The sequence below is a fragment of the Siniperca chuatsi genome, linkage group LG22 (genome assembly GCF_020085105.1).
Source record: "Siniperca chuatsi isolate FFG_IHB_CAS linkage group LG22, ASM2008510v1, whole genome shotgun sequence".
Taxonomy (NCBI): Eukaryota; Metazoa; Chordata; class Actinopteri; order Centrarchiformes; family Sinipercidae; genus Siniperca; species Siniperca chuatsi.
Window position 1 is genome coordinate 12785854 of NC_058063.1, and position 14275 is coordinate 12800128.

General features: G+C 41.0%; 1 protein-coding gene across 3 annotated transcripts; it reads left to right on the forward strand.

The window, feature by feature from the left end:
* The first annotated feature begins 493 nt into the window (after positions 1-493).
* tnk1 (tyrosine kinase, non-receptor, 1) lies at positions 494-13440 on the forward strand. 3 transcript variants are annotated; one of them, XM_044183313.1, is made up of 15 exons: positions 494-569; positions 653-820; positions 3348-3526; positions 4314-4375; positions 4496-4687; positions 6867-7019; positions 7151-7428; positions 7531-7657; positions 7830-7976; positions 8136-8230; positions 9530-9763; positions 10487-10551; positions 11058-11530; positions 11614-11709; positions 12427-13440. In XM_044183313.1, the coding sequence occupies exons 3-15, from the start codon at positions 3364-3366 to the stop codon at positions 12601-12603; spliced, it is 2262 nt and encodes a 753-aa protein (XP_044039248.1). In that variant the 5' UTR covers positions 494-569; positions 653-820; positions 3348-3363; the 3' UTR covers positions 12604-13440. The 3 variants fall into 3 exon arrangements, with proteins under 3 accessions (XP_044039248.1, XP_044039250.1, XP_044039249.1); XM_044183315.1 differs by having other exon boundaries at positions 522-820; positions 11614-11649; XM_044183314.1 differs by having other exon boundaries at positions 522-820; positions 3352-3526.
* The last annotated feature ends 835 nt before the right edge of the window (positions 13441-14275 follow it).

Here is a 14275-nt window from a genome sequence, read left to right on the forward strand (position 1 = left end):
CTTGAATTAACTGTATCAAACAAAGTCTAAACATTGTAACCTTTGTGAAGGAAGGATTTATTGCTGGGTTGTTGTATTTAGTCAAATTAAAACTAAACCTAGTGTACTCAGCTAGCTGTACCCAATAAACTCAACTAGTTTTAGCTAATAGGTGTACCCAATAAACTAGCAGTTTAGTTGTATTAGTTTTAGCTAAGTACAGCAAGCTAAAACTCCTGTTCTAGCTAGGTGTAACTAATAAACTACTTTTAGCTATGCAGCAGCAACTGAATTTATTAACTATAACTTGAATCCACTTGATATGACTGTGTAAAATGTATGTGTACAAATATGCATGTTTGTGTTTAACTGCACTGTTCAGTTAAACATTGCCACATGGTTATTGATAATTGGTGACCTATTGCTGTGCTGATGACTTATGACATTTGGTAAAGTTAATTACCTGTGCTGATAATTTGCCGTCTGGAGTTTTTTTTTTTTTTTTTTTTTTCAGGTGAGAAAAGTCAGGAAGGGGTGTGGTCAGGTGTGAACCTGTGAAGAGGCGGAGAAAAGAGTCCGAAAACACACAGGTAGATGACAAAAGCGCTGGAAGTGACATGTAACATAAAAATATAGACTGCATCTTTGCCGATAACCTGCCTGAATCTATCAGATGGTGAATTGTTTCGAGGCACTTAAGGAGTCGGAGTTGTGATTTGTGGAAAAGCCCTCCTTCGACGTCGCTGGAGGTTTCAGTGCCAACATGGATCCCTTGTCTCGGGGCGTGTTTTGTTAAGAAATAGCTGTCAACTACGGGAGTACTGAGCAATTTTGATTAACGGTAAGTATCGGAGGTTTTATCGGTCTGTGACCGGGTTTATAGGGACGCTGCAGTCTGGGGAAATACCTAATGTCCGAACGTTTTATGAAATAATCAGGTTTCACAAAGTTCCTAATGAGAAAATTAGCAAATGTAGCCTATTCTTTAAAACATTGACCAAAAAATGGTCATTAAATCATGTGCTTTTGACCGTAATGTTCCGTCCTTTTACAGAATAATTGAGAATGGCAAATATCCCAAATTACCATATTGTGTCTCTTTACAAACTGGTACTCAAGTACTGTACTTAATTGCAATTTTAAGGTACGTGTACTTTACTTGAGGTTAAATTTTATGCTACTTTTCTACTTGACTACATTTCAGAGGGAAATATTGTACTTTTTTTCTCTCTGCATCTATTTGGCAGCTATAGTTATTAGTTACTTTTCAGATTCAGGTTTTATATACAAAACTTGGGATCCGTTAATAAAGTCTGGTGCATTATTATAGATTAAACTGCCCAACAGTTTATAAAGTGGTTCATAGACCTTCAACACGAAATGCTGCTTAGACAGTAATCCACCAATGATAATAATCCAATAACATAACACTGAGAGGGGCTGTTGAATGAAGTGTACTTTTAGTTTTTATACATAAGTATTTTGCTGATAATAGTTATGTAATTTTCTTAAGTTAGATTTTGAATGCAGGCAGTATTTTACATTGTAGTACTGCTACTTTGGCTTAAGTAAAATGTCTGAATACTCCTTCCACTACTGCTCTTGACTGCACTCATGTTGTCTGTACGTATTTGATAATAGATCAGAATATTAGCGTGATATAATATTATAGTTTATCTGCAAATGAAGCTTTGTCAGAGCCGCTCTGTCAACTGAGGGTGTCAATCTTGATTTCAATCTTGATTTGTTCTTGGGCTCAGCCAGGGGAGGCAGGCATCACCAGTGTAAACAAATGCTCTCCTACAGAAGTGCTGGATCAACAATGCTGTTACTGCAAATAATGGCTTGCAAGATAGGCCAGTTTAACCAGTGACCGTTCAGCCACATTACGTTTTTAACTAAATAGTTGGACACTTGGTCACACAGAGGTTGTTGGGGGGTTTTTTTCAGTAGCTGGGCAGGTTAAAGATTCATCACTCTGTACATAGAGAATCTGTGTGTGTGTGTGTGAGTGTTTTTTCTTTTGAATTTGAATGTGACCTGCAGAATATTTGCCTCATGCTCGCTCAAGTTAGGTGCAAATTAAATGGGAGTTGTCCCTGGTAATGAATGCAAGCCCAGACTAGTGCCCTCTTGCTTTCTTCTGGTTTTTGAAGCATCAGATGGCTGTACGAATGAGCAGGCTGATTACTGAAGACAATGTAGCTCTGCTACGTGTTTAGTGTAGATGTAAATTTTTTTCCAGGGTAGCTGACAGAGGAATGTTAAAGGCCTTCCCTGACTCATACCTGCTGGGCCCAGTGTGCTGATAAGCAGGTGATTTATGGCTGTACAGCCCTCTAGTAACATTAAGAGCAGAAGCCAGAGATTATATCCAACAAAAGAAGAATTTTCTGTGTTTTAACTTTTTGTTTTGTAGCAATAAGAAAGTTATGCAAACGTGTTATTGCACTCATGGCTCAGGACACTGTAACTGCTTATTTGTCAAGCTTAAAGATATCAAAGAAATGCAAATTAGAAAGCAGATGCACGCCCCAATCAGCCTCATAAGAGCTGATTCAAAGTCACGCTGCTGTCAACACTCAGCATGACTTCAGCAGTTACATAAATACTGTGTGAACAAGATCCAGTCCGACGGGTCCCCATAAACCACACACAAGCTTATGTTTCCAACTCTCAGTATTTCACATTGCTTCAGGACTCCCTGCAGGATCAAAACGAGTCACAACCCAGTAAACAGCACTGATACTGGAACTACTAAAAGAAAATCTTTTATGTCTGTTTCCTGTCCCCTCATCCACCTGTTCCTCTTTGCGTGCCTTCACTTCTATGCTTCTTCTGTCATCTTTCACCATTCCCCATATCTGTTTTTACGCTCATTTGGGTAGCTATCTGCCTGTTTGGAAGTGCGAACATATGCAAATGACACTACTGTCTTGTTCTCTTGGTTCTAAAAAGCTGAATGATGTACTCTTCTGCCACACTCTTGTGCCAGAATGTTGATACAGCAAACATGACAGTTCATTAGTTGCCTTCCCTTCTCATAGGACAAGTTGGCACACAGCTAAAAGCTGAGCGATCCCCCTGCGGCATCTCACGCAAAGGGCTTTTTGTTAGGTCTCCATGGTAACCTAACAAGGCCCAAGTGGGAGTGAAGTCACCGTTAAACAGGCTGTTTAATGAGATGAGGAAGACCCAGACAGAGCACTGGTTCATAATTGTGTCTTTGGGTTTTGTCTTACGTCCCCAGACTGGAAAACAAATAAGAGGTTTAATGAGATTTAATGTATAGGAAAACTGAACAAAAAAACACACACACACAAAAGGTCCCTGCACTGTCTTACAACCTTTGACCTTTGACCCTAAAGACAGGTTGGCCGGGTCATGCTGATGGACCAGGACACTCAGTGGCTGTACCAACTCCTGGCTGAGGTCCAGTTGGAGAAGTTCTACCTGCGCGTCAGAGATGGCCTCAACATCACCCGCATCGAGCACTTCAACTATGTAAAGGAGAGCGACCTGGAGCAGATAGGAATCAGCAAACCTGGTGAGCCTGATCGTCTCCTTTGATCATTGTTGTTCTGCATGATTACGACTCAATCTGGTAGATTAGATTTGTTAAATTACAGTTTTTGGGAGCGGTTAGTACAGTGTGCAGATCTTTTGTCTGACTTCTGCCTTTATATTAGAATCCCACCCTTTTCCTGCAAAGCATTGAAGTATTTTTCTTTGACACACTGAAGACTCAAGGGCGTGTATAAAAATTTCATCCAATGAAATGTGATCATATCTTTTGGGGCGAGTCAGCACCACAACGTAAAACCTTTGCCTGTAGGCAAGCAGCAGTCTGATTTATTTTTACAAAAATTATTGTTATTCGTTATAAAACTAATTCTAAAATGTCAGAAAACATTTTTCAGAGATCAAGGTGACACCTTTTAAAAGGCTTGTTTTGTCCGGCCAACAGTCCCAAATTGAAAGATATTCAATTTACAGTGATATGAAATAGAACAAGCAGCAAAGCCTCACATTTGAGAATCTGGAATCGGAGAATATTTGACTTTTTCATTAATAATTGACTTAATTGAAACAAAACGAAAAATTATTGTCAAATAAATTGTCCCTTTTTTAATACAATTTTAGTGAAGTAACGACAGTAGAAATGTTGTGCCGAAGGATACATTGCAGTAATTGTCAATTGTTGGTTAATACATTTTTACAAAACAATACCATTTATTGTAGATTTAAAGGCTGTAAATAAAACTGAGATTTTGAAATCAGACAGATATGTCCTGTTGGGTATTATTCCATTTTCTTTTTTTCTTTTCCTCCAGCACAGAGAAGATTATGGGATGCTCTGAAATGCTACAAAACTTCACGATCACGAATATCCAAGGTCTGAAACATGTAGTTACATTAACTTGATCATTGAGTTCATATCTATTGTGTGAGAACTACATGTAATCCGGCATGGCAGTCACTAATACGTTTTTTATTAATTTATTGATGCACACAGGTGTTAAGCGGTCACAGTCTGAATGGGGGGGAGCAGTGGAGCGGAGGCAGCTCAGCTCAGGGTCAGGACAGCGGTGGCCGGGCTCTTCCTTGTCTGATCCAGGACAGCGAGCTGCTTCTGGGAGAGAAGCTGGGCTCCGGGTCCTTCGGGGTGGTCAAGAAGGCAGAGTGGCACACGCCCACTGGGAGAGTGGTAAGGGACGGTTTTACAAGTTGTTTTTTTTTTCTCATAAATGTTGTATATCATCAAATCAAATACATTTATCTAGGGACAAAGTGATCGCTGCTTCTATTTTACTTTACTGTGCCTTTTGTGATTTTAAACCCACCTTGAAAACACATTGTTGGTATAAGTGTATGTGCAGGATCAATATGGTGTTGACAAAGTAGCAAGATGGAACTTAAAGCTGCCATAATAAATATTTTTATATTAACAACAGGTCAATTGACTACATGTATGTGAGAGGGGTCACTTATAGTAACCAACCCACAATAATTATCACCCAACTTTGCACGTCCCCTCAGCTCTACGGAGCATTTTAGCCTCTTTCAGTTAATTGTTTTGGTTTTACTGCCCACAACTTTACTGTTTTGGTTCACTTTCACTTCTTTTTCAGCCGCAGCCGGCAGCTGTTTGCACAGTACACTACCTGCTCTGCACCAAACAGCAGACAGAAAAAGTTAGTGATTAGCTGGTGAACATAGTAGAGCATTTAGCAGCTAGAGAGCCCGACATTTCCCTCAGAGGGGTGTACTACAATGTGAGTTTAGTGGCTTAGCCAGCTATGTTGAGCCTGAAGTCAGAGTTTTCGGTGTCACAAAGGTGGCTCTCTTTTAACGTGGCTAGATCACCATGGTAACTTGTCCTGAACACATAACCTGCTCCGTAGGAGGTTATGTTTAGAATTTCACCTTGGATGGGCTGTAAAAAGCGCCACCCTTTCACAAATTATTTTCCTGACAATATTCTCTCTGACCGCTACAGATTCTCAGCTGAGGGAATACGTTAGATATGCAAACCTGTTGAGCCGTACGTTAGTAATGCAACCGAACGAAGCCGCGCAGTTATAGTCGGCCTATCGCAAACTTTATGCATCGCGTTGTCATGGGACCCTACATGCATTCAGTTGGTGATGCAGAAAATTTGTAATATTAACACACAACACATACACTAACAAATGTTACACAGCAGATCATCCATGCGCTAAAAAGAATGATGGCTCAGCAACTACAGACCACTTTGGATTAGGCTATGTTATTATGCTTGGTCCTGATTAGCTGCCAAGTCCGTTTTACACTGCTGGTAATGCAGCTCATAGAGTATTGATTAGTCTATTGGTATTGATCAAAGATAATATTCAATCAATAAAATTAATTTCACTTTGATTTAGCCATGAAGTGATTTACACGTATCCTTCATTCTGGAACAGTGTCAGACCTGAATGCACTTCTTGAGTATAATGTTTAAATCTGGTGTATCACGTTTAAAGTTTCAGAGCGACCGTGCAGCTGCCACGTTAGAAATGAACGGGAGGCACTGAGAGTGCACTAAGTGGAAAAATAAATACATTAACTTATTTGCAACAACAGTTTTTATAGGCATATTCTTCATAGCTCTCCATTACAACGAAAAGAGGAACAGTCTTGACTGAAGTAGGTGGCACACGATCGGTATAATCCAGGCAGCGATTACGTTTCCCTCAAAACGTATATACTGTTGCAAATTAGTCAAATGACACTTAAACGCCCTCTTTTATGGGAACGCGCACAGAGCCTCAAGCCTCAAGCCTGGGTTAACAAATTAAGTTGATAACTACCGTCATGACAAAGGTTATCTCTGATTGGAGCTTTAGGGTTTGTTGAGCCAGCTCACGCAAAGAAAGCCGGGCTATGTCGAACTTGCTTCGTAGTACACCTCTCAGGAGTTGGAGGAGACCAAAACAGAGCTAATACGAGAGTGAATACTGGACTTACATTCATCAGGTGGCCAGTAACACGACTCCATATACATGCCATGTTGCTCATATTTCTCAACTGTTTGCTAACAACTTCGCCATGTCAACTTTTTAAGGTGATAATGTCTTTGTTGTATTCAGTTATTGCAGGTTTAAAGTTCTATGTAAGTTTATATCATAAGTTTCCTCCATTATCCGTTGCTCGTACTTCTTAATAGGGATAGTGAAGAATGACAAGTCAGCACTGGTGAAGAATTGCTGTCATAGGGTTTTATTGTCCCTTTACACTCCACACTATCTGGTTTGGGACTGCCCTTTACATGTCGCACCCTCCATGATAACAAACAGAGGCTGAGGGTTTAGAGGCAGGATTGGTATTGAGTCTCTGTCTCTCTCTTTTTTTTTTTCTCCTCTCAGTTGCCTGTAGCAGTAAAGTCACTAAGGAGCAGCATGTCCAGGCAGACAGACACACTGACAGACTTCCTCCAAGAGGTGACCACCATGCAGTCACTGGACCACACCAACATCATCCGACTTTATGGCGTGGTGCTCACACAGCCCCTCAAGATGGTAAGATGTTTTGTTGTCTTTTGATGTTAGAAAATGGAGAGCAGGGATTAATTAGGGATAAGATATGGCTCTTCAAACTAAGATGTGTTTAGGAGATGGAATACGCAATGACCTATTGTTCCTTCCTCTAGGTAACAGAGCTGGCCCCATTGGGCTCACTATACGACACCCTGCGCTCACGTCAGTATGAGTACCCTCTGGTCCGCCTCTGGCTCTTTGCTACCCAGATCGTGGCGGGTATGGAGTACCTCGAGACCAGGAGATTCATCCACAGGGACCTGGCTGCCAGAAACGTACTGCTGGCAACCAGGGAGATGGTGAAGATTGGGGACTTTGGCCTGATGAGAGGCCTGAGCCAAGAGAAGGACCACTACGTCATGACAGCACACAGAAGGATCCCGTTTGCATGGTGAGGGCTGTTGGGAAAAGTTAAGGTGGAGGAGGAAATAATATTTAAAATTCTCACTAATTACTCCTTTCCTTGTGGTCCATCTCCCTGTTTCTCCTCCAGGTGTGCTCCAGAGAGTCTTCGTGTCGGCTCCTTCTCCCATTCCTCAGACGTGTGGATGTTTGGCGTCACCCTGTGGGAGATGTTCACCTACTGTGAGGAGCCCTGGTTCGGTCTGTCAGGCAGACAGGTACACGCTGCGTCTGAACATTTGTGCTATGCTTTCAGTGTTTGTATCCGTGCCAATCAGCGTATTTGTCTTCATGTTTGGAATGTGTGTCCCCGCCCTGATGCCATTTGTTTCTGTGATATGCTCTGTGACTCAGTTTTAATATCTCTGACATTCACGCTCTTAACTCCAGATTTTGTGGCGTGTGGAACGGGAGGGTGAGCGTTTGGAGAAACCGCAAGATTGCCCCCAAGAACTGTACGCTGTCATGAGGAAGTGCTGGGCCTGCAATCCTGTTGATAGACCCAGCTTCGCCCAGCTCACCACAATGGTGGCAGAGGTCTGCAACATAAGTTGAAGCTTTTATTGACCCCGGTGATTAAATCAGAGGATAGACTATCGATCAAGCCTTATCAGTATTTCTTAAAATGCTGCGGAAATGCAGGATTTTTCAATAAATCTTTGGATTTTGTTTCCTCACTTCTGTCTGCCTTTGCAGGCTAAACCAGTTGAGATGCAAGCAACAAGAGACTTTGCTGAACCCAGAAAACTTGCACTTGTGGCCAACGACCTTGTGACCGTCATAGACCATGGGTGGGTGAGAGAAAGGAGGGTGGAACTAAAAGAGTAAACGTTGACCAACACAATGGGCCTTTTGTTAAGATGAAATAGAGGTTTAAATGCGCATTCCAGCTGTGATCTTAGTCCCCAAACGCATTCTGCTTTGTTTTTGTTGGAACAAGTCTAGCAGCTATGACGCTGTCTTCAGTGTTTTCTTTCCATAATAGATCCATGGTCAAGATGATATTTGTTGTGTCACCGTTTGCAGTATTTTTCATTTCTCATTATACATTTGTGATCTAGACACACTTTAAAGAAAACACAAGATTTGTATCAAGCATCAAAAAATGCACCTAAATCCATAAAAATGTACATAAAATAGATATTTTCTTCCTTGTGAATTAGCATCTACAGGTAATGCATTGAAACCCTTAAATGATATTAAAGTCACAAAGTGTTAAGCGCTCTCTCCAAAAAGTTGAATGCCAGTAAGATGTACAAAATCAGTGTAAGAATACATCATGCGTTAAGTCTGATGGTATTATTAATGCTTGTCAATCGCATAACTGGAAACAAAATTAGTGAAATTCACACTGCAAATCCTACTGTGTGATAGACTCATCCACAATTCGAAGATTTCCATCCCAACCATTTATATTTTGCATTTTTTTTATGAAATGAATAATATATTTTGTTTTTTAGCATAAAGTTCATTCTGGACCTTTGGGAACAGTATGTGTGATCTAAGTTTAAAGGCCCACTGACTAGCTTTTCAGAGCTTACCGGCGCATCTTCTTCAGCAAATGTAGCTTCAGGTGTTATTTAGATTTAGATTAGAACTTATTCACCTTTCTCTGCTCTTTACAGACAGTAAAACAGTAAAGATTAGAGAGAAAATAAGAGGCTGGTAACACTAACTACTTGCCTGTATCCTGTCAGTAACCAGACAGTTTCTGTAAGTTAAAGCGAGACTATGTAACTTTCAAAAGAGATAACACATTCTTCCTCTTAAAAGTTTAATTCATAAGCAATCAAACGCATCATTGACCAATTTAATAAAAGTTTTGCTTTTGCCTCTGCAGTCTGGTATACCAGTAGCATATGGTGGCTAATGTTTGCTAACTTAAACAGTAGTTATTTCTGTATAACAGACTTGACAGAGCCAGTTCACTGACTTTATGACTCATCCCTACTTGTGCTACTGTTACACAATGTGTTAGCATTGACCATTATGCTGTTGCTCAGCTAAAGTTACATGCTGTAGTCTCAATTTAAACAATGGAAGCTCTTTGGTTTCTAATCGACTGAAATGTTCGTCCTCTCTCTGTGCAGTCTGGAGCTGTGTGAATGGAGGGGCCAGAACCACAGGACGCTGGCGGTCGGCTGGTTTCCTGCGAGCCTCACTGTGCCGTCACTCCCTCCTGCTGCCACTGCCGGCAACTCCGGGCCCAACCCTGCTTCTAGCACCACTTACATCTCAGCCCCACTAAAGGGCAGCCTGCACCACACCGGGCACGGAGACATCAAACCTGACCGCTGCTGGGGAACACCTGAGAGCCTGGACGGGTCAGTGATACTACTCATTCATTCCTCTCTATCTTACCAAGGCTCTTTGGTATATTTGCTTCTTCCATGATAATATCTGCCTGTGTGATGGTTAAGTGATTAATCTGGGAAGAAGCTCTTGCTCTTCGCTTCTGAAGGAAAACAAAACCTCACATTTACCATTGTCGTTTTTAGTGCGTAGAATTGTCTGCTGTCAAAAATAAGTATGCAACAAACTGAAACTTGCAGTAAAGTGACTCAGGAATTAATAGTTTACTGACTGAGCTAAATCGAAGTGATAAAGCAGTCAGGATGTGTGACAGTGACTTGAATTACCTGCTGCTAAAACTAAACCATCAAACACAGGGAACTGGCCCAGAGATACAAAGTTCATCTCTATTGGCTGTTTTTAACAATATCATAGTGTTGTAGGGTAGGCGTCTCTTTTATTGCCTTGTGGCCTTTGCAGCTTTTCTCCTAATTTGTTGACCTTTATAGAATACTACAAAACAAAGGAAAAGAGTTGTTAGTTGTGATTTTCCAAATGACAAGTTCCCCATATTTTAAATTATGCCTATATCATGTAGAAAACCATGTAAACTTCCATCTCAGGTCCCTGAATCACTGACTTTTATCACAGAATGGTAACCGCAGTGCAGCACAGAGTTTTCACCTGCTGTCAGTCAATACAGTCTGTAAGCCGATGCTGTTCGACTAATGTGTTCACTATTCTGACCTGTGCAGCAGTGGCAGCTGGAGGTTGGGCCCTGCCAGGGAAAAAGAGGGCTCCAATCTGCAGAAAATGGCAGGTAGGAACTAAAAATACAAACCAGCTGCAGAATGTAGTGAGTTAAGCTGCACGATATACTTTATATCAGGATAATGTTAACATCATATGACTAGATATCTGGGATTTTGAATATTATAATATTGTACTTTCTTTGTACTATTATTCTTTACATATGTTAAATATTGTCTTTCCCTGATCTGAAGGCTGCATTACAGGGACATTTCTTAACATCTGTAAAATTTATTTCTTTATAAATTCTATTTTAAAATGCACCTTATCCTTACCCAGGAAGTAGCTCAATTTATGTAGCCATTCATTCTCTCATAATTTGCTCATCCCCAGTCTGCCCTCTAGTGGCTATCCTAGCGGTGCCTCCACACTGAACTAGGATCACTTGCTCTATTAAATTGTGCAGGCTGCATCACACCGAGATATATTTTATTCCCTCATTAATTTCACTTGACAGACTAATGTAATGTTTAACTGTACATTGTGCATTAAAAAGGCCTCTTCCTGTGTCGTCAGGTATGTCTCAGAGCCTGGAGTCAGTTTTGAACGGACACCGGTCTCGGGCTCAGTCTGTAGGGCTGGTCAGAGTAGATCAGCAGGGCAGACTCATTCCCCCTGTGATGGCAGCTCATAGTGCGGTGCTGCAGCAGGACCCACGACGGTTCAGCGAGGCCAGCATCGTCCCGCCTCCGCGGCCACCGCTCCCCAACCTGAAACATTTGAACATGAAACACCAGAGGAGGCCCATAATCCAGCCGGTCCCAGGCACCGTGTGGCCTCCGCAGGTGGTCGTGTCCCCTCCGGCGCAGACGCAGCCTCAGCCTCAACACGGAGGCTCCAACCTGTCAAAAATGGCCCACATGGCACGCTCAACCCCACAGCTGGATGAATACACGGACAACAGAGAGAGAGATCGAGAGAGGGAACGAATCAGAGATCGAGAGAAGTCCCCTCATGTGCAGAACACGAGAGATAGTCTCACCACACAGGTAAGAGACTGATTTATTATTGTTTTCTCTTTCTGTTTGAAAACTTGTTTGATGGATTAAAATACAAGCTTCTTTGCTCTCAGGTTATGGAAGCAGTACATGGAGTGACCATTGAAGAGGTTTGTATTGCACTTCAACGTAATGACTGGAACCCAGTGCGAGCTGAACAACAACTCAAGGTCAGACCATGAAGTGACTGTAGACAGAATTGGGAACAAAAACACCATATCTACCTGTATATGTTGCAAAGGGTCATATTTTAGTTTGTAAAAGTGTAGAAAAGTGTGACTTAGAAGCAAGTGGTTTGTCTCAATGTCATAAAAAGGCATTAAGACAAGATTTAAAAGAAACACAAAGCAATATAAGAAGACCCATAAATAGCATTGAAAAAATAAATAATAATAAACAAAATAATAATATGCTTAAATGAAATATAAAACAGAATAAACCAAAGAATAGAAAATTACAGGGCAATGAGAGATAATCGTCCCAGGTTTAACTTGATAAAATGTCAAACAGATCTCTAGCACATCTTTAATGTAGACCTGTCTGATCTAAAAATGAGGCCCAGTGCAGCTTTAATCAGTCATCACTATGCATTTGCTAAAAATATTTTTGTACACTTCTTGAAGGAACACTGAGTCACATTTCAGAAAATTGCAGTATGTGATGCAATAAACAGCGAAGCATGTTACACTGTTTTGCATTTGAATGCAGGTGGTAAACACCTGCTTTAAGGTGTCGACAGAGGTGTAACTAATCAAATAACCTGCAGTTTTCTAACCTCAAGTTTTCTTTGTCTCTTGTTTTGTCTGGTTCTGCATAAATGCTCGGTGTTCATGGATTTTGTACTTTGCCTCTTCTGATCCCTGTCTTCTTGTTTTGTGTCTTTTCAGCTGGAGCAGCTGTACTCGCTGAGCCTCTGCTCCAGAGAGGACTGCATGAGGATCCTCTCCAGATACCAGTGGAACCTGCAGGTGGCCAGCCGCTACCTGATCCGATGGTCACGCGACGACAGGCCCGGCTCCGGCGAGAGGGAGCGACCTCCAATCAGCACAGAAAGACGAGTCTGAAGTGATTTTCTGGCTGATTTTACCTTTATTGATGCATGGATAGTTGACTTTTTCAGCAACACCTTGCTTCACATTGACACTGGAAGCTGCCCTATACACCTTGATATGGGAACAGACAGGAGGTCCAGTGCGTATGAAAGTAGAAGAACGAAGATGGCTGGATGTAAAAAGGAAAAATATTTTGAAACAGACTGTTTCTGACTACTGTTTTTATATTTTTAATGAGACACCGCACATTGTGTGTTTTTTGCTAACAGTTTTTGTATCTTAATGAATTTGTATATATTAGATATTGTTGTTTTATTGAATAAAATTGATGATCTGGCCTTAATGCTGAGCTGCCATGTGATAATATGAGCAGTTTATTCAGTTGGTTCATTGCAAAAGTGCACCATGATTAGTGTCTGCACTTTATACTGTAACTACCAATGGCAGGTTCTCAATAGACTTAATTTTCTTTCTCCTTTCTGGATTTTAAAATCCATGTAACAGTGTCGCAGACACATTATGTCATCTGATTATGTCAAAGTTTACAGGTCTTGAGGAGTAGCCTACTACTGCATATTGAAAAGACTTTTGAGTCAGCGTCGGTAGAGGCCTGAAGACTGCTAATTTGAAAATGAAAAATGATTTGGGGATGTGAAGTTAACTTACCAGACCTCTGCAGCCCGCTCCTCATCGCTGCTTGAGGCTAATGGCTAGAGGCTACATTAGCCGCTACTAGCATAACACACCTGAAACACAGACTAAACTGTTATTGGTTGAGTTGCATCGTGGGTAATGTAGGTGCCAGGTTTTGATAAGAAAATGTGTGAAATAAAAAAGACGATATCTCTGCTTCTGCTGCTATATCGATTTTGTTGAGTCCGACAATGTTATAAGAGCACAATGCTAACTCTTATAAACCTTTTTGTATTCACAGTACCCACAATGATGAGCTTGCTTATGACTGTATAACACACTCTTTAATTTAATAGGAACTTTTGTGTTTTTGATGCCTGCTGGTCTTCAGGAAGATTCTGTCTTAAAATGTATTATATTTAAATTCTAAGCCTGACTGCAGGATCAAAGCTTTGTGAGCCTTCAATTTCTATTTTAGGAGAGGCAATGGTCTCAACCCAATTACTCACACTTTGAATGTACAGTATTCTGTTGGTTTGATCATTTCCATGTTTACATTACACAGCATGTTTGTTGTCTTCTTCTTAATCTGATGCAATTTAAGAAGACAGACATCATGTAAATAGACACACTAGTGTGAATATTTACACAGCAGCAGCATGCACTTGTATGAGTTGCTAAGCCACTGAACTGTTGATTCCTGTAAAGTAAGAACAATAGGATTACATATGAGAAGACGAAGAAGTTATTTCCCGGAGCATAGAGGCATGGATGGACATGTGCTGACATGTTCCTGTAAATGCTATGCTTGTATTTCCCACGTTTCCAGGAGGTGGAGTGGTGTGATATTCAGTATGTGACTAGGGAAGAGAGGTTTTGTCTCCTTTTGTTGCATCTGAAGTAGGGCATGGATATAATCGTTCTGTTAACTGGATGCAGATAGATAAAGGAAGGTGATATTGACGCCAATAAAGTGCATATTGTTAACCAGTAACTAAAACCAAGCCAAGGACTTTGGCTCATTTTGTTCCAGAGAATGAGAGACTGGATG